An 18,641-nucleotide genomic window follows, 5' to 3' on the forward strand; every position below is an offset into this window, starting at 1 on the left:
GGCCCCTGGAGCCGAGAGCTATTGAACAGTGTGCCCTGTTTACATGGGGCGTCAATAGCCAATCTGCATTCAAATAAATTGCAGAAAGTATTGGCGTTGCATCTGAACGCACCCTAAGGGTACTTTTTAACTCCAAATCAGCCACGCGAGATGGCGCTGAACGTGAACAAATTGGTTTTTGTTGGTTTGGCTTGTTGTGTAAAATACACACAGGTTATGTTAACTTTCGAAATATACGGCTCAAAAGTAATGATTTTGTTAATCTACAATAATAATTAACGAAAAAAGTAAGTACTTATAAAGATTTAGAAATTATTTTTCTTATCACATAGATGAGGCTTCATAGACGATTCCTTTGGTAATTTTATTTTTTTGACAAAAAGTGTTTTTTTTTTTTTTTTTTTAATTTTTCAATCCTCTGAATTCATTACAAAGCCATTTTTGTCGAGTTATAGAACCAACGTTCCTTTTTTAGTAGTTATTATTAGTGAAGTAACATGTTTTTTAAATAAGTTGAAAGGTGATGTTACTGACATCACTGACAAGGAAAATTAGACGCCAATACATAGTTTTCTTTTGTAATTATATTTTACTACATCATGTCTATTGACCAGTATATTAGAAGATTATAAAAAATGATACCAGTATAATTATGATTGAACTTCAGTTCGTTTTATCATCAATATTTTATGATTCCACCAATGTGAAAAGTAGATCTTGATACATCATTGGATTCAATGTATCTTAGAAGAACAAAAAACCTTTCTGATTAACAAATGAGTTTTTATCATAATAATTATGTTGCAGAGCTAAGAGAAACATCAAGATGGGTGACATGCAGATCGATCCTGATTCTGAGATGGATACAGAGTTAAGCAATTTTGTATTTTCTAGTCCCAACATAGTCCCTAGTCCAGAAAGAATATTTAATCCAGCTTCACATTCTGAAAAAATATTTGGTGGAAGAGTTAATCACCAGCAGGAGGCATCTGCATTTACTTTTGCCAAACCAGCAGCAATTGAAAGGACAGGGCATGGCTATGATAACAGAAGACCCAATTCCTCTTTGAGTTCAAGGGGCAATAAAGCTCACAAAACTTCTTTTCCTGTTCAAACTTACACTATCAATCGGAACAGAGAAACAACATCACCCGTGAGTCCAGATGGCAAACAGAGCTTTCGTAGGTCTTCGTTTCAATCTTCACCGTTTACTGATACACAGAACATAAAAAAAGCTTCACCTTTCACTCAGTTGGAAAAAAATTCAAAGAAAAAATCAGTCACTAAAGAAGTAAGGTTGGAACTTGGTAACTCCATCACTTGCGTTGATGTTCCAGAATCTCTTCTTGTCAAATCTGTTGCAAAGGAATATTTCGAGCAGTATGGGGAGATTCTCAAGATTACAGTCAAGCCAAAGAAGAAAATTGTCATTGTGTACTATCCCTCTAAGGAGATTGCAAAAAGAGCTTATAACAAGGCTGGAAACTTTTTGAATCAAGAGTTTAAAATCGAATGGACTACTCCTGAATTGCTGAATAAACCAAAAAAGAAAGAATCGATAAAAGGTAAAATTGCTAGCATTTTGAACATAGATGACGAAGTGAAAGAGGAGCTAGAAGCCATGAAAGGTCTGGAATATAATCTGCCTGACACCACGAATATGTGGGCTCTGTCTGCTGCCAAAGCTAAAGTAAAGAAAGCTACCAAGGTTGTTGCCAAAAAGGAAGTTCCAAAAAAACCATTACCTTTAGTGGCAAAGCCTATTTTAAAGACAGCCACACCAACGTTCGGCACTAGTGAAGACAAGCCAGCTTTAATGTCCTTAAAAATAGATAAACCAGCCTTAAAATTAGAAATGCCAGTCCCAAAAGTTGATAAGACGGTTACTTCTAAAATAGAGGTGCCTGTAGTACATCAGAACATTATAAAAAAATCAAGTGCAGCTATTGAGGAAATGCAAAGTCAAATTCGTCAGGCTGGCTCAAATTCGGAGGAAAAATTCAAGGTTTGTATCGTTTGTTATCATCCAGATGATCATTAATCGTTCTTACCCAGTACAAATAATTACGTCTTTTGCAGATACTCGATTCTAGGGACAGATTAATGCGACTGAAACGTGGCAAACAGCAGAGTTTAGCTACAGCCGAGATCACCAGAGGAACCTGTCTTGACATGTGCCCAGAGAAAGAGCGCTACATGCGTGAGTTTCAACGCCAGCTATCATCCTATGAACAGCTTGAATCGAGTGACTACAAAATTAACCATCAGTTTGCCGTGAAACAGTACTCTCGTTCCTCAGCCGATCAAGAGGAACCAATGGCTCACGATCTTCGACCTGTTAAGGCTCTCAAGATGACAATGAGCTACCTCCTCTACGAGATCGCTGATTTGTGTGAAAAAGAAGACACCAATCTCACGGAATGGTACCACTTTTTGTGGGACCGAATGCGTAGCGTGCGTAAGGACATTACCCAACAAGAGCTCTGTTGCCCAGAAACCGTTGAGTTGGTCGAGCAGTGCGCCAGGTTCCATATCCTGTCGTCTGAGAGACTTTGCGCTGAAGAGGCTTCCGTTTTCGATCCCAAAATCAACAGTGAGAATTTGACCAAGTGCCTGCAAACGCTCAAGTATATGTACTACGATCTTCGAGAAAGTGGCGTAGAGTGCAAAAACGAACCTGAGTTCAGAGCTTACGTTATTTTGCTCAATCTGAACAACGGCTCTTTTATATCAGAGCTGAGCACCCTTGCTTCATCCATACAGCATTCAGCCGAGGTCAAGTTTGCCTTAGAAATTCATTCAGCCATCGCCATGAATAACTACGTTAGATTTTTCAAGCTCGTAAGGAAGACCACTTACTTGAATGGGTGTATTTTGTTGCGATACTTCAATCAGGTAAGTTTCATTCAAATTTTTAGTAATGTGTATGTGCAAGAAAAAGATAGAGTCACTCGTGGACTTATTTTGATCATTATTATTATCGTTAGTGATTTTATTTATCCAAACGCGGGAGTAATCCCAAATATAAGCAATAATTTACACTTGTGTAATACAGTCGTATAATATCTTAGTAGTATATTGTTGGCTACACATTTGTATTGAAATAATTGATCTTAATCACAATCAAAATAATGATTACAGGTACGTATACAAGCTTTGAAAGTGATGGTAAAAGCTTACTGCCGGACCTCGGGCTCAACAGAGTACCCTCTGTACGAGCTCATTGACATTCTCGGATTTGAAGACGAAGACGAGACGTTCGACTTTTGCAACCAAGTCGGCCTGAAATGTGATCGTGACAGCTTATTCATCAAGCTAAACAAAGAATCTTTCCACATGCCTCGCAACAATATGGAACAAGGCCGAGCCCAGGATCTCATACTGTCGAAAAGATTGCAGTCAAGACAGTCTGTTGGTCAATGCATAGCTGGTGGAGTTTTGCTAGAAAAGAGTTACGAAAATCATAAGCCACACAGTAGCTTTGACGATCAGGGGTACCTGCTGCGTTCATCCATTAGTGCTCAAGATCAGAATCTCGCGCGTGATCCTTATGAGTTTCAAGACCAAGACGACGATATGGAGTTTTTTAGCGAAACCAAGGCGGCCGGCAAGGTACTGAATAATTTCGAAAACAGGAGACAACCTGACGCTCCTATCAAGTAAGAATAGCTCGAATAGTCATTAGTGTTTTTGTATTATTTCATCCGATTCATTTTATCTTTTTTGCAGAACAAGCAAGGAGTCCGCGGTCAAGTCGAAAGCCGAGGGCATTGCTGCTGTGACAACAAATAACGTTTTCTCTCCTGTAAGTACTGCTGTCGGCTCAACGTCAAAAACGACTGCTACAACAAATTTGTTTTCTCCGGTATCAAGCTCAGCCCCATCGATTTTTGCAAAGCCAGCATCCATGGCTTTCTCAGCTATTCCAACAAAGCCATCTGTATTACCAATTGATTCTTCCTTTGCTATGACTGTAAATAAGAGTATATTTTCAGGCAGTAATCAGGCAAATCTGTTCAAACCACCCACAGTAGGGTCAATACCATATGTGAACTTTAAGCCCAGTGATGCTGCTGCAACGGCTAGGTATGCGTTTATTTCATTTTTCGAAAAGGCTAGCGTTTAAAATTAATAGATTAAAAATTAAAAATATACCCAACAGGATCTCCTCACCTGCAAGCACAGCTCAATCAGTCACAGAGACTACTACTGCTAAAAGCGACAGCGCAACCAGCGAGCGTGTAGCAACGAAGCGCCGTCTCGAAGATTCAAGAAGAGCCGCCGAAAAGAAAGCTCTCACGGAAAAAGAAGAGCTACTCCGCAAGCAGCTCGAGCTCAAGTACAAAATGGATGCAGAACAGAAACGACTACGTTTCCTGGAGCGTATAAACGAACAAACCCTTGAAAGCTACGATCAGCTGCTAAAAGAAGTTGTAGCCGAAACCTGTTCGGAAGTCGCCAGAGCGGAACTGCACGAAAGCCTCAGTAATGAGCTGTATGAGGAGGTACTGAGCGAAATGTGCGAGACTGTACTCCGGGACCAACTTTTTATTCAGGACGCCCTCATAGAGGTGGAGAGTCGTCTGCGTGAGCGACTTGTCATGAAGTATTATCAGATCTGGAAACAGTGGGCCGCTCGTCGTCGAGTTCAGCGTCGAGAAGCGCTGGACAATACACCCGTCTGGATGCAGCCTGACAGTCTTCAAGAGTGCGCTAAAAAGCTTTACAGACCTGAGCAAAAAATCGCTATAAAATATGCCATGGAGAACAAAAAGAGGAAAAGTTGGTCAATTGAGGAGGACAAGAAAAATGAACACAAATACGCGCCCATTCAGTACGTTATTTACGTAGGACTGAAGGAAAACGCCAATTCACTGGATACCGAACTTCGTCAGCATAATTTTTGGAAAATGGTCATTTCATGGCCCTTTTTGGAGAATAGGCTTACACTCTGGCGGCACAAGAAACTCGTGAACAAGTGATACTTAATTTTATTTCTATAACTTCTGTTGGGATCAGACCAACAGTGTATTGATACTTTCCTCTTATTGTCCATTCCACAGATATTTAAGTCCAGCAGACACTACCTTAGAACCGATAATTATTCATCACAAGCCCAACTCGTTGGAAAGTTTAGACATCTGCATTCGCTACTCCGAAGGTTTAATTTCTGAGAATTGTATTATAGGTATGGACGCACTTTTGTTCATTGTTGGTGCGGACGAGGACGTACGTTCGGTCCAACGTCGTCTCAGCAAGGCGGTGTTATCGCGGGTTAAGCTCATGCCTATCCCAGTTGTTATTATTGTCTTTGGTGATGAAAAAATAAGTGCTAAAAATTTCAAAGTTCAGTAAATTTTTCTTTTTTCTTGTGCTAAGTGTGTTTTCCAAAATTAATGAATGATATTTCAGATGCCCATGTTGGAAGATTTGTTAGAGTCAGGACACGTGTCGGAATACTCAATATTGTATGAAAATAGTATCGATGAGAACATTGTACTAAGGATATTCCAAAGTGCCACACTTTGGCTAGCTATCAACAGGTCGCCGGCTGTACCACTCGAAATGGATTATCTCAAAAAGATCTTTGATGACTGTTTGTCAGAAGAGTTATGGCTGCGGTAGGTTGTATTTCAATCAACATTTACTACGGATGAGAAATTATATGGAATCAACAACCAAACATTTTTTTTTTATAGAATAAAGGGTTATCTATCGCTAACGCCATGGTTATCAGATGCACTGAAAGATCCGAATTTCATTATCAATCTGCATAACGAAGCGATTACTTACATGACCGATTTAATTCTGGATCCAGAATCAATGACTTACTCTGAATTTGCACCAGAACTAAAGATCTTTTTGAATAAAATACGAGCCTATCCTTGTACATATGAGTACTTTGACAGCGTCTGGAAACATCCGGAGTACAGAGCTGAACTTGAGCGAATTATGAATAATTTCATCTTTCCTCCTTGGAAGTGAGTTGCTTTAACTGTTTTCATTTTTTTTTTTTTTTTATTATTATTATTATTTTTTTTTTTTTTTTTTTTTTTTTTTTTTTTTTTTTTTTAATTAAAATTAATTTTAATTTTAGTGAAGACTGGCCAATCACAGACACAATCGAAGCTTATGATGCGATCATCGACTACTGCCGTCAGATTATTTCGTATGAAAGTAGCATACCTGTCACTAATAACATAATGAGCGATATGTTTTTATTAACTGATGAAAATGACGAAGACAGTTATCCTAGTTTTATTGATGTTATATTACACATAATGAACAAAAAAATTAATGATATTGGTGGTAACACACGTGTCGTCTACAACAAAAATCACATCAAGCACTTCCAAACTCTACCTTGGTGGTATAAATCTAGTACACTTTCGAAGTACGTTAATCAACATAAAAAAGAAGAAAGTGAGGAGGAGGAGGAAGAGGCAGAAGTGGATAATTTATCTGAAGTTGAAAGCAGTCAGGTACGTTAAATATTGTTGCAAGTATCAACTTTCGTTAAAAAAAAATTTTTTTCCAGAAACGCATTGTTATTTTTGTTTGTATTATTTTAGAATATAGCCTCTCCAAAGTCACAAATGGAATTAGATGATTTTGATTGTGATATTGATGAATTGAATGAAACATGCAAGCAACAAGACGAAGAAAATCCGATAGAAAACATTTACAACGATACTCTTAGCCATGTCACTGAAATAGAAACTGCAGCCCAAAAGTTTGAAAGGGAGTTAGAAGAGCAAAAATCGCGTAACAAGGACTTTGAAGAGAAACTTTTGAAAGCATTAGAGGACGACAGCATGTGATTTTGTTTTTTACTTTTAACTGTTATACACCATTTAGCGGAGTGATGCCGCTAAACTGTACATAAATAGTATAATTAATTGATGATTGATAATATGTAATTGAATTGTTAAATTTATGAAAATAAATTCAAGTAGTAATTTTTATAAAACAACACACATAAGTGTTGTGCATATGCATTAATATGTATTTATTGTAAATACTATAACTTTTTGTAGGATAAATGAGTAATTTTTACAAGTAAGATATTTCAATTTATTACAAAACATAAATAGGTCAATAAAATTTACTTTTAAAAGTTCTTTAGTAACAAAAACTTGTGTTTTCTATTTATTTTTAACAGGTAGGCGTTAAAACCGAACAGTGCTTTGGAAAAACGCCTTTTTGTTGTAGTTTTTGCAAAAAATGTACATGAAGTTTGAAAGTCAAAAATAAATAACGATTAATTTTTTATGGAACATAAAGAATATACTTTCTACAAGTCTTGATTAATTTTTTGGTATTTTAACATATATCTCGTATAAGCACATTCCAACATACGTCAATAAGGCGTTTCGTAGTTTTCTTACATCTACGTATATCGATCAATGTGAATCTATTTCAATAGTTTCTCTGAAAAGTTACAGAATGAAATATTAAAATTTCTTTAAAAAAAGGTTACTTATTAAAATAATCAAACTTATGACGTTGCACACAGAAACAATAAATTAAAAGTAGCAAATAAATAATGATAAGTGATAAAAATAAATAAGAAATAACAGATCCAGATTTGAGACCGAAAGTAAAATTTAAAAACTGTTATTAGTAATTATCATTTTTTTACTTTCATCGTTATAGCTTATAATTTAATATTTATTAACTGTTATCAATTAATATACAATTTGTAGGTAACTAGTAAAAATTCGTTCTTTTCCACGTGAGACTATATTTAATTTTTTATAAAAATTATTTATGATCGCTATTTAGTGAAAATATAGTCATATATTTTGCAGTTCAATTTTTACAAAGAAAAAAATTTCAAAACATAGGTATGATAAAATAACTACTAAAAAGATGAATATTGTTGTAGTCCCAAATCGGGACTTTATTATTTATTATTAGTTTTTTTTTTCATTACCTTTCGTTTCGATAGAAGACGCGTTTCAACCGCCCCCTCCCGCCCCCCGCGCAACAGTAGGCCAATCAGGGTTCTTCTACTCTCGATAAACCGAGCGAACGATGCGCTTTTTTTTTTGGTACTCCCACACAGTCTCACACGGCTCAGTGAATGAGTGAATGTGGAATGTCGGAATTCGGAATACTCGGAATTGTCGGCAACCCAACACCGGTAAAATTAATAATCTGACCATACGGCAAACGGCATACGACCAAAAGTCGACAAGAGAGTAAGTAATAGAGTGACTGTGTAGTGTCACGATCGTCCATGTAAAATAAGAACATTCACATTAGCACACTTTATAAAAAAATATAAAGAGTTATTGAGAACCAGATGTAAGTACCTATATAGTTAAGTTCGAAACTTTTCACTTCTCAGTTCACTTCAAGCATAGGGGTACAAGTTCTCCACAAAATCTTACAGCCGCAACGTGAATTTACTTGTACAACTTGAGAGAAAAATGCCTTTACCGCAAGTTGCGCAGCAAAACAAATGTATCACCTTAAAAGGGTCAGCCGCTATGGTACGTCAATATCTCGGTATGTACATTAAACATATTTTATATTAAAACTAGATTGCTCTCGCCTTACATTTCTTTTTTTTTTTGTTAACTGACAACAGAGTATGGCATGAGTAACGTCCTCTATCAAAGAGGAGCATGTCCTCCCGAACATTTTGAACAAACAAAATATTACGGTCTGAACTTGTTTAAAGCCACTAATCGTAAACATGCTGAGTACTTTGCTTATGTACTTGGCCAAATTGAGAATTTCCTTGCTGAAAAGGAGGTGGCTAGCGTTACGCTGGTTTTGATAAACAAAGATACAAGAGAATATCTCGAAAATTGGAAATTTAGGATTGATTATGAAGAAAAGTGTAGTACTGCTGCAGCTAACTCTTATGGCAGCAAAGATCCGCAATCCATTCAAAACGAAATAAGTGCAGTAGTAAGACAGATTTTGGGTAAGTTGTAATTTTAATCCATCAGTAAACAAAAGTTATTTGGTTTAATAATATTTACAGGAACGACAACCGTATTACCTTTGCTGAAGGAAGATAAAATAACGTACGAAATCCACGCTTCTCGAAGGCCAGGAGTTCCTCAGTGGAATGGTTGGAGTACTGTGACAGAAAACACTACCATTGCAAATCAGCAAAAAATGCAATTTAGATCCTTTTCAACGTCGATCCATAGTATCCGAAGTACCGTGTACTACAAGGGAGCTTAAAAAAATTAATTTTCCTTAAACAATACTAGGAAACATTTTTTGCGCTTTGAAATTTTTATTTTACTTATCATACCAGGTTTTGTCTGTTGCCTAAGCAGTTTTTTAATCTATAAAAAAAATCGTTACTTTGTCAATTATAATACAAATTTTGTACTTACGTCATTTTTTTTCTTCAACAAAGTCTAAGTACTTATTTTCTTTAATATTTAATGTTACTTGCTAATTAACCTATGTCAAATAAACAATAAAAAACTAACTAATCTTTTACTGTACTTGGCTGATACATATATTTTATAAAAAATCTGTCATAGTATCTTCAAAATACTTTTACTACAGTGGTTTCACTTATTAGGACTGACACCGTGGATGACTGGTAAGGTACAGATTGGAAAAAAATATTGTTTTAAGTTTAAGTAAAAATGTATTTTTTAATACCCACAACTTTCCTAACGTCCCGGTTACGTGACAGAAAAACGGCTGTCATTAAATAATTAAACTATGTACACTTTACCAATAGAGCTGTGTTTTTTAGCTTAAGGTACATTTTTCTACATAAAGTTGAGTATAATTGAATCTTATTTCTATGGTTCAACCGTTCAACTTTTCCAGAAAAGAATGCGTCATCTACCCTATAAGAAGTGTAAACTTAGGTAAGTATACTAACTGCTGCATTTTTTTTGTCACACTATGCCCATCATGCATTAATGTTTTATCACTGCGCATTGTTGCGGTAGGTACCGCGTATGCTATTTCATACATCACACATTTATAACTGCAGCGTAAGTCAAGCCTATAATCAAGCCCCCGAGTACTTGGGTTTTTTCCCAAAGGTGTAAGGTAATTGGGAATTTTTATGTCTGTTTTAAAAAACGTCCCTAAATAGCATAAAAATTGTCTGCGTCACATAAAACACTTACGCTGCGTATATACATGGAGTCTTAAACTTCCAGGACCAGCCATAAGCCCGTGTGAGTGCGAGAGTGAGAAGCAAGAACGCCAAGAACATATACTCTCTCTGCTTTCTCAAACTCATAAGGGCACTTAGGGCACGTGGAAGTTCAAGACTCCATACCTATGTATAAGTATACGCAGCCTTATAGAGAACTCGAGTTATCTAGAGTAAAATTCCGTGCAAGTGCACACCTACTTTGCAAGCTCTAAATTTGCCAACGTTTCACGCAGCCTCGTCAACCTTGCTCACTCGGGCGAACAAAGATTAAACGAAGCACTTGGATCATTTTATTGAACAAAGCCCATTGAATTAAGAAAAATGGCGTGTACAAAACAAGAAAACAAATGTATTACTCTTCAAGGTTCGGCCGGCATGGTTCGACAATATCTCGGTAAGTGGGTGTATATATATTATATTCACCGACGTTTTATGTGGTTACTAAAATACAGGGTTTTTTTTTATTTGCAGAGTATGCTGCAAGTAACATTTTGTATCAAAGAGGAGTATGTCCTCCAGATGATTTTAAACAATCTAAATATTATGGATTGAATCTGTTCAAGATGAACAAGCAAGAACATGTTGAATATCTTGCTAGAACTCTGGGAGACATCAAAAAATTTCTGATGAAGAAACAAGTGAATAGTGTACTATTGGATTTAATCAAAAAAGATACCAGAGAATATCTCGAAACTTGGGAATTTCAAATTGTTTATGAAAATAAAAAGTTTAATAACTCGCAAAAAAAACCAATTTCTGGTAACAAAAATCCTCAAGACATTAGTGACGAAATAAGTGCTGTTATACGACAGATCTTAGGTAAGTTTTAATCATGAACGGTTGAAGATTTATTTCAATCTTATTAACAACCACGTTTTCAGGTGTTACAACGGTATTACCTCTACTGGAGAAAAATAAGGTAACTTACGCGATCCGTGCAAAACCAAAACCTGGAGCTCCCGTATGGAATGGATGGCATACAATAACAGAGAATACTACAATTGCGAATCAACAACAAATGGAGTTCAGATCCTTTTCAACATCCATTCATGGTGTTAAAAGTAAAGTGCAGTACAAAGGAGTTTAAAGTTGAATTTTTTTCTTGTAATTTAATACAATTATTGCATTCTACTAAAACACTTTGTTTTAAAGTCATTCTTATATTCTTTGCATGAAGTTATTGTAATTACTTTAAGTATTAAGTTAAATTAGTTAATTTCCTTGTAATAAGTGTCAAAGACTAATTTTGTTGTTTTTAATATTTTAAAGATGATTTATTGAGTCGTGTGAATAGTATCATATTTTTCTTTAAGGTACATGTTTACATAATAGACAAAACAACAATTTTTTAATCATTAATTCTTAGTCACAATACTTGAATTATACAGGAGGTATGTTTTCCAGTATTAAATCTGGATTATCTTGACGTAATTTTTGAATAGCTAAATTGCGTTTAAGATTTACTTGTTGAATATCGTATGCCTGGTCACCTGCACCACCTGGACAACTGTAAAAAAAAATTTAATCAATAAGTAAATTAAAATCATTGATTTTATATTCAGCAATACATACCTGTTAGCATGAGCATGGTTATTTGTAGGCTGTTTACATATATGACACCAAGATACGATGCAAAATGGACATGTCATTAAATTACAGCCTCTTTGTTTTACAAAAGGTCGCTGGCACTTGTGGCAATAGTGTATGAGACCCTTGCTCATTTGTTCTTCAATAAACAAACGACCTTTATGCTCATCAAGAACATCTTCACATTTTATGGGAAGATGATTTACTTTTTTACATTTACTAAAAACAATTTGTTAAAAATATAATTTAGAAATACGAGCAAAGTTAGCATAATAAATATTTTTACCGGCATGTTATTTTCTTGCATTCCGTGTTTTGGCATATAAATATCTGTATTTCAGGTCCTAATTCCATAACATATGGACAAAAAGGACAGCTGGCTAAATCTTTGAGATCAGCAGCCTTAACTTCCACATCTTGTCGCCGTTTCAAGAATGTTTCAAACGTACTTTCTGGTAGAACTTTCCGTAAAATATCCAAACCAATTTCTTTGTTACATCCCATGAAGCACAAAACAGTTGCCTCACCACTAGAAATAACGGTGTCGGTACCTTTTATTATACACCTTTTACAAAACATGTGCCCATTATAACACTCTATGCTCTCATAGGGTTTCAACTCATCATAGCAGCATTGGCATTCCAACAAAAGTTTATTTTCCTAAAAAACAAGTCATTGTCACGAAACAAGTTGACAAAGCGCATATGAAAATGAAAAAAAAATTTTACCCTTAATTCCCTCAGTTCCTGTTCTTCTCTCAGTTCTAGCTCTTTTACATGCTCTTGAATTTTTACTTTATTGACGATGTAACATATTTCTTGCAGCAGTGGAATGTCTTCTATTCCATGGTCTTGATTTTCACGTGGTTGAACATAGGTTTTTAAATCATCAACAGTCAAACTCAAATTATAATTGAAGTGAGTATACCGTTCTGTCAAAAATTCTTCCTGAAACAAAACAAAAAATAAAACTTTTCGATAAGTATCAATAAACAAATTATAAACAAAATCTTATGAAATATAATATTATGTACTGACATCGAACGAAACAAAAGAGTCTTGTAGAAACTTTAAAGCTTGCTTATTGAGGGAACATTGTCTGTTTTTATTCTCAAAGTGCTCAACTGGCTCTGGAAACTGCCTCACAAATGCCTCGACATCAAACTTGCTGGTGTACTGCTCTATCATTGTTCTGCTCCTGAGTTTGGCAAAGTACTCTGAGCGTTTCTCATAGTTCTTGTCCACGAGTTTCGACTCGACCATCTGTTCGAGGAAATCAGGATTCTCACCATTCAACTCTACAATTCTCTTTAGTTCTTCTGGATTTGCATCAGGCAAAATACTTTCCAAAATCGTGAGTTTACTTTCTACATTCAGCTTCTCCTGCTCCAGCAAGTCGTTGAGCAGCAGCTCGTTCAGAGTCTCACTATTGAGTTTTTCCTGCTGTTCCTTATCGAGCAACTCTTTGAAAAGTTGCTCATTACGCGCTTCCTCGTTAAGTTTTTCTTGGACTGCAGTCAGTTCTTCAATCTCGAGATCCTTGGAGAGCTCATGGTCACGAATCCACGTCTCATCGATCACCTCGACATCTTCTTCGATCAAGGACTCGTCGACTTTTTCATGATGGGTAAGCAGGTGATTGATGAGAAGGACAAAAGTATCCTCACCCGTACCGCTGACAGGCGGATTTTCGCAGATCTGCCGGATGTACTTCTCGTCGATGTTTGGGAACATGGCCTTTAACTGAGCGACATTGCTCTCGCTTTCCCGTTCTGACGGCGTAGCGCGTCCAGTTTCCTCGGTACGATTGGCGTGTACATCTCCTCGGTACAGATCTGAATTTGTAGATATTTCCACGATCTCTTGACACTCCATCTTTGAACATAAATTTTTCGATTCTATATTTTCAATGAACCCATTGTCACTGGCATCCAACTCCACCACTGTAGTGACCGATTCCTCATCCGATTCCATGCTTTTTCTTGAAAAAGTAAGCGAAAAAATTTCAAACGTTATTATTACACAACAAGAACAAAAAATTCTATAGTTAGTATGTAATTATGTGGTTGTAACGATCTTTACTGTAAGTAAGGACTTATTGCAACAACATATTGGAACTTGAACTACTTATTCTTATAAATAAAAGAAAAATGGATATTCGGCGGTAGACCGGCAAAAATTATAGTGCAGTAGAGTAATTAAAAGCTTACTTATATTTAACTGCACCACCTTGAATTGTTGTACTCTCTAATATTTCTGAGACATAACTGAACACCGCACGACACAACGACTACCGACAAAAGTGAGTCGGAATAAAAATTAAAAAAAAAGCCAAGGAACCTTCTCCACTATTAAAACCTACAATGTCATACGTATCAAGTTTAAGTGAAACTACACACCCCCAGCATTACCAAGAAAGTGTCAGCAATTCAAGTGTGAAATCATATTATAAGTACGGATGTTTATTTTTTTCTTTGACCTTTCTTTTCTTTGTCTTGCCTCTTGCCCATGCCTCTCGTCGTTTTTTGTTTCAAGTTTCAATTGTAAACATGAAAAAATCCCCATTGTTGAGATGCGCGCGCGCTCTCTTTTTCTTACTTAAATTCTTAAATAGAGTACTTTTCATGAGAGTATCTCACAACACATGTCTTGCGCGCGAGATTTAAATGTGAAAATATGGCGGAAATGCAAAACAATCTCTGGAATAGCAGCCGCTTAGTATAGTGGTTGTCATCTTAGACTTGGAAGCTAAATTTGCTCGGTGGTAAAATTAAAGTAAGAGAAAATAAAATTAAGAGAAATAAAAAGCAATGTTTTCCAGTATTTAATTAAATCTTTGTAAGATGTCGGACGATTCTGATTATGATGAGCTTGAAACTGAGGAAGTCGATATTTACAAGCATAAGTCTCAGCTACTCGCTTTGCGATGTGAGATTTTGCAGCAGGTTTGTGTAAACAATTAATATTTCACGTTTTTTGGGTACTCCAATAATTAACTGATGACTTTTAGGAGAATGAACGGCTTGTTCACCGGATTCAATTGGCCCGAAAATTGTTGAAGCGAACCAAAAAAGAGAAAAAGTAAGTTGTCACGAGGTTAAGAATTTGTGATACTTTTGCATGGATTGTACAACTGGCTTTTTTCGTTGTTGCAGATATTTGGTCAATCGTCTAGATAAACATGGAGACGATTGGAAAGAAGTTCCTCTGGGTGTTCAGGAAGAAAACAGTGTCTTTCAAAGTAGTCCTCAGTCTGCTGTGAATAATGCCAAAGAGGAGAAAACAAAGAAAGGATCGAAAAAGAAAGGTGCCAAGGCTGATCCTAGTGCTCCCAAAAGACCAGCCAATCCGTTTTTCCAGTTCTGCCAGGAACAGAGGCCTCGCGTGATGGAGAGACTGGCTGGAGAACCAGAGCCTAGTAAGCAGGAACTAACCAGACAACTGGCAACTACTTGGAGATCTCTTAGCAGCGACGACAAGAAGGTATTTTAACAACCAATCATTTATTCTTTGTGTTTTCCATTATGATATTGATGAGTTTATTTTTGCAGGTGTACTATGAAATGTATGAAAAATCCAAGATGAAGTACGTTGCAGAAATGCAAATCTACAGTAAAAAAATTGAAGATGCACCTGCTCAGATGCCTGTAGATACATCCTGATACTGTAAAATATTAAAATCTGTAAATACCAAATTTTACTACTAAAGTACGCAACACATTTTTAATATAACTGCTATCCGTAGGCTACATGTAAAGAAATTGTTGTTAATGTAATGTAAATATATAGAATTTTGTCATATAAACGAAATCTTGATTGCGAGTTAATATAATTTTAGTTGATGAACCGTTACAATTATTTTCATAATGAACGAAACGGCGCGTAAGTATAATTGAACATGCTACATTTTAAAAATTAACGCAATTGAGTATTTGAGAGTGGAAATATTGAGGAAAATTAAGAAAATTTGATAAATCGTTAGTTAGCGCCATCTAGCGGAAGCAAAGCTCTGCCTCTGCCTCGGTGCCTCCGTGCTCCGTGCCTCTGCCCTGCCGGCATTTTGGCCAGGTAAAGGTAAGCTAGGTATCACTCAGGAACTCAGGTTCTGCTTCTTTTCAACTGAGATCAGTCGCAAACATGACGCGAGGTAGTAGTGCTGGCTTTGACAGGCACATTACAATTTTCTCTCCTGAAGGCCGTCTCTACCAAGTAGGCAAGTAATAAACTCTTTGAATCATAAATTGGTATCCTCCCGCTCAATTTTACCTGTAGATATTCCATTTTCTCTTTTATCCGTTGAAATTAAATGTCCAAAACGGAGCTATTCCTCTGCACTGCCAAGGCATGATCTGCACTTTTTCAATACCTCACACCGTATAGGTAGCAAATAAACAATTAATATTCTTCTTAATTTAAGAGTATGCCTTCAAGGCCATCAACCAGGGTGGCCTCACCTCTGTTGCGGTCAAGGGCGTTGACGGCGCTGTTTTTGCAACACAGAAGAAAGTACCCGTGAGTGATTTGTTCAGGTTTCGAGTCAACGTAACCTCTCTCTTGTGTAGATAGAGAGTGTCTTTCAACTTTTTTGTTTTTGTTTCTAACATGATATATTAATTCCATAGTACTAATTTTTGGGTTTACAGGATAAGTTGTTGGACCCCAACACTGTGACCCATGTTTTTCAAATCACGGATCACATAGGATGCGTGATGACAGGAATGATTGGTAAATCTCTCACTGATAACGCACAATTTATTTCATATATCAATTTTCCAAAGGTCTTTTGGGATTTATAAGCATTTCGTGTATTATAGCTGACAGCAAGTCTCAAGTACAAAGGGCGCGCTATGAAGCTGCCCATTACAAGTACAAGTATGGGTATGAAATACCAATTGATGTTCTATGCAGAAGAGTCGCGGATATCAGCCAAGTGTACACGCAAAATGCAGAAATGAGACCACTTGGTTGTTCAATGATTCTCATTGCTTATGATAGCGAGCATGGACCCTGCATCTACAAAGCTGATCCAGCTGGCTACTTTTGTGGCTATAGGGCTGTGTCAGCTGGTTCCAAGCAGACCGAAGCCAACTCTTACTTGGAAAAGAAACTAAAAAAGAAGCAAAATTTCGAATTTGATGAAACTGTGCAGCTAGCTATCACTTGTCTGTCTACAGTTTTGTCTGTTGATTTTAAACCATCTGAATTGGAAATTGGAGTTGTCTCCAAAGACAACCCTAAATTTAGGTGAGTAAAGCTTTTCTTGCTTTCCATTATGCGGTATTCATCTCTTCAATACATACCTTTTTCTTTTTTTGTTGCAGAATTCTAACAGAACCAGAAATTGATAGACATTTAACTACCATTGCGGAAAAAGATTAAAACCAATCCAACATAAATGTACTGGAACATTGATTTTTTTTATACATACAATAAAACTCTTATTGAATTTTAACTCCTGTTGGAATAAAAACACACTTTTGAATTAAAAGAATTTATTTATAAAATAATCCTTATGCCTATTTTTTTTTTAATTTTATTTATAAATGTAGAAAGAATCTTGATTTGATTATTTTGATGTAGCTGTGGCCAGAGGATTTCTGACTACCAGAATAACTGAATCACCCCTCAGGAACATCTTTGATATAAATCTGTCTTTGTTGACTGGTTTAGCCTATAATAAAAATTCCGTCATGCGTTTCAAACTAACCAAGCTAATACACGAATATCAAAGTAGATGTGGTTATGTTTAATATGATTAATCACACTTGGTTTGACGTTGCCACTCACCTTTTTTTTTCCTTTGCCAGTTCGTGGCAGCTCCGTCCACATTTCTTTGACATTCTCCAGCACCATATTACAGTGTCTGTCAAAAGCCTTGACGCGACCAAGTAGCTTTTTGTTGTTCCTGCAATTTATCAGGACTTGTGTATTATTTTTGACAGACTGCGTGAGCACGGAGAGCGGCCCAGTGTTGAACTCCTCTTCTTCTCTCTTTGCCAATTCTTCGGGAGTCATTTCAGACTTTGGCTTTGTTAAGGATGTCCTTGAAAATAAATAAATAAATAACGTTAGTTTATCATAGTAACTAAGCACTAAGAAGTACAAACATGCATAGAATCGAACTTGTTTTTTGTAGAAAGTATTAAAGCACGGGTATCATATTATAGTTGTATATGATACTTACATTTTGCTATAATTTTTAATTCCACTAGAGTAAAAGAATAAAACAGTATTATTTTGGAGCAGAAGCCGCCAAAGTAAGGTTAGAGAGTTGTTGTAGCACTTGCAGCCCGGGGGGAAACAAGCCAAGCCAACTTATTTGCAACCATCAACAGTTGCGGAATCGATAGTCGATATATCGAATGCTACCAACTGCTTAAAACCACTTACATATTGTTTCCTGAAGTTGGCTATTTGAAAAACTTTCAAAAGCGGGAAATTTAATCATCATTTCTAAAGCAATTAGTTCCTACTAATCTATAATGCAAATAATATTTGTTAATTTGTAGGTGTAAAGTTTTTAAATGATTTAATTGATTTAAGAACGTAATTTAGTCAAACTCTCGAATTAAGTAAGTGAAAGTGTAGTACAACGGACTCCGTTTCACAACAATTGGAGATAAAAGAAGACGCGTCTTGCCCAACGAGCCACCACTTATCATGAAGTAAATGAACAATACCGTATAAAAATAAACGAAATCGCTCGTTAGCCAAAAACAATCACCATGTTAAGACAACGATAAAAAGAAGAAGAGGAAAAAAGCCTAATAAAGCACATAAGTGCACTTGCACAAACTTGACATTCATTATCTTTCGCAACATTAAGTAATTCAATGCGAGATATAAGTGAGTGTTTTTCTCCTGTACTCTGTACTCTACTATCCTGTGTCAGAGCCGCAAGT

The 18,641-nt window shown here is 36.2% G+C and overlaps 7 protein-coding genes across 8 annotated transcripts; 5 read left to right on the forward strand and 2 right to left on the reverse strand.

The window, feature by feature from the left end:
- Positions 1-195: 195 nt before the first annotated feature.
- Positions 196-7,039, forward strand: xmas (RRM_XMAS2 and SAC3_GANP domain-containing protein xmas). The gene is made up of 11 exons (XM_014363947.2): positions 196-287; positions 808-2,005; positions 2,080-2,895; positions 3,142-3,659; positions 3,730-4,086; positions 4,163-4,978; positions 5,064-5,346; positions 5,413-5,621; positions 5,700-5,981; positions 6,098-6,482; positions 6,573-7,039. The coding sequence occupies exons 2-11, from the start codon at positions 827-829 to the stop codon at positions 6,819-6,821; spliced, it is 5,094 nt and encodes a 1,697-aa protein (XP_014219433.2). The 5' UTR covers positions 196-287; positions 808-826; the 3' UTR covers positions 6,822-7,039.
- A 1,087-nt stretch (positions 7,040-8,126) lies between these two features.
- On the forward strand, positions 8,127-9,448 carry LOC106647575 (mitotic spindle assembly checkpoint protein MAD2A-like). Of its 2 annotated transcripts, XM_089588815.1 has the most exons (4): positions 8,127-8,204; positions 8,354-8,514; positions 8,597-8,938; positions 8,999-9,448. In XM_089588815.1, the coding sequence occupies exons 2-4, from the start codon at positions 8,436-8,438 to the stop codon at positions 9,202-9,204; spliced, it is 627 nt and encodes a 208-aa protein (XP_089444941.1). In that variant the 5' UTR covers positions 8,127-8,204; positions 8,354-8,435; the 3' UTR covers positions 9,205-9,448. The 2 variants fall into 2 exon arrangements, with proteins under 2 accessions (XP_089444941.1, XP_014219513.2); XM_014364027.3 differs by having other exon boundaries at positions 8,127-8,514.
- A 516-nt stretch (positions 9,449-9,964) lies between these two features.
- LOC106647448 (mitotic spindle assembly checkpoint protein MAD2A-like) lies at positions 9,965-11,240 on the forward strand. Its single transcript, XM_089588901.1, has 4 exons — positions 9,965-10,041; positions 10,155-10,547; positions 10,625-10,972; positions 11,035-11,240. The coding sequence occupies exons 2-4, from the start codon at positions 10,475-10,477 to the stop codon at positions 11,238-11,240; spliced, it is 627 nt and encodes a 208-aa protein (XP_089445027.1). The 5' UTR covers positions 9,965-10,041; positions 10,155-10,474.
- Positions 11,241-11,457: 217 nt separating this feature from the next.
- LOC106647563 (uncharacterized) lies at positions 11,458-14,165 on the reverse strand. Its single transcript, XM_014364014.2, has 6 exons — positions 13,950-14,165; positions 12,778-13,720; positions 12,469-12,687; positions 12,027-12,400; positions 11,726-11,959; positions 11,458-11,660 (listed from the first exon to the last, which is right to left on the reverse strand). Exons 2-6 carry the CDS (start codon positions 13,711-13,713, stop codon positions 11,534-11,536), a joined length of 1,890 nt encoding a protein of 629 aa, XP_014219500.2. The 5' UTR covers positions 13,714-13,720; positions 13,950-14,165; the 3' UTR covers positions 11,458-11,533.
- A 316-nt stretch (positions 14,166-14,481) lies between these two features.
- Positions 14,482-15,490, forward strand: LOC106647573 (uncharacterized). The gene is made up of 5 exons (XM_089588798.1): positions 14,482-14,514; positions 14,583-14,684; positions 14,750-14,820; positions 14,895-15,222; positions 15,291-15,490. The coding sequence occupies exons 2-5, from the start codon at positions 14,583-14,585 to the stop codon at positions 15,399-15,401; spliced, it is 612 nt and encodes a 203-aa protein (XP_089444924.1). The 5' UTR covers positions 14,482-14,514; the 3' UTR covers positions 15,402-15,490.
- Positions 15,491-15,844: 354 nt separating this feature from the next.
- Positions 15,845-17,230, forward strand: LOC106647512 (proteasome subunit alpha type-6). The gene is made up of 5 exons (XM_014363945.2): positions 15,845-15,952; positions 16,157-16,251; positions 16,383-16,464; positions 16,554-16,983; positions 17,061-17,230. The coding sequence occupies exons 1-5, from the start codon at positions 15,877-15,879 to the stop codon at positions 17,116-17,118; spliced, it is 741 nt and encodes a 246-aa protein (XP_014219431.2). The 5' UTR covers positions 15,845-15,876; the 3' UTR covers positions 17,119-17,230.
- On the reverse strand, positions 17,230-18,058 carry SmD2 (small ribonucleoprotein particle protein SmD2). Its single transcript, XM_014363946.2, has 3 exons — positions 17,924-18,058; positions 17,527-17,782; positions 17,230-17,410 (listed from the first exon to the last, which is right to left on the reverse strand). Coding segments are annotated over exons 1-3 (363 nt in total). The 5' UTR covers positions 17,926-18,058; the 3' UTR covers positions 17,230-17,305.
- Positions 18,059-18,641: the final 583 nt, after the last annotated feature.

Source organism: Copidosoma floridanum, unplaced genomic scaffold (assembly GCF_036245765.1).
Source record: "Copidosoma floridanum isolate Cflo_tuat_1 unplaced genomic scaffold, Cflo_Japanese_pri ptg000007l, whole genome shotgun sequence".
NCBI lineage: Eukaryota > Metazoa > Arthropoda > Insecta > Hymenoptera > Encyrtidae > Copidosoma > Copidosoma floridanum.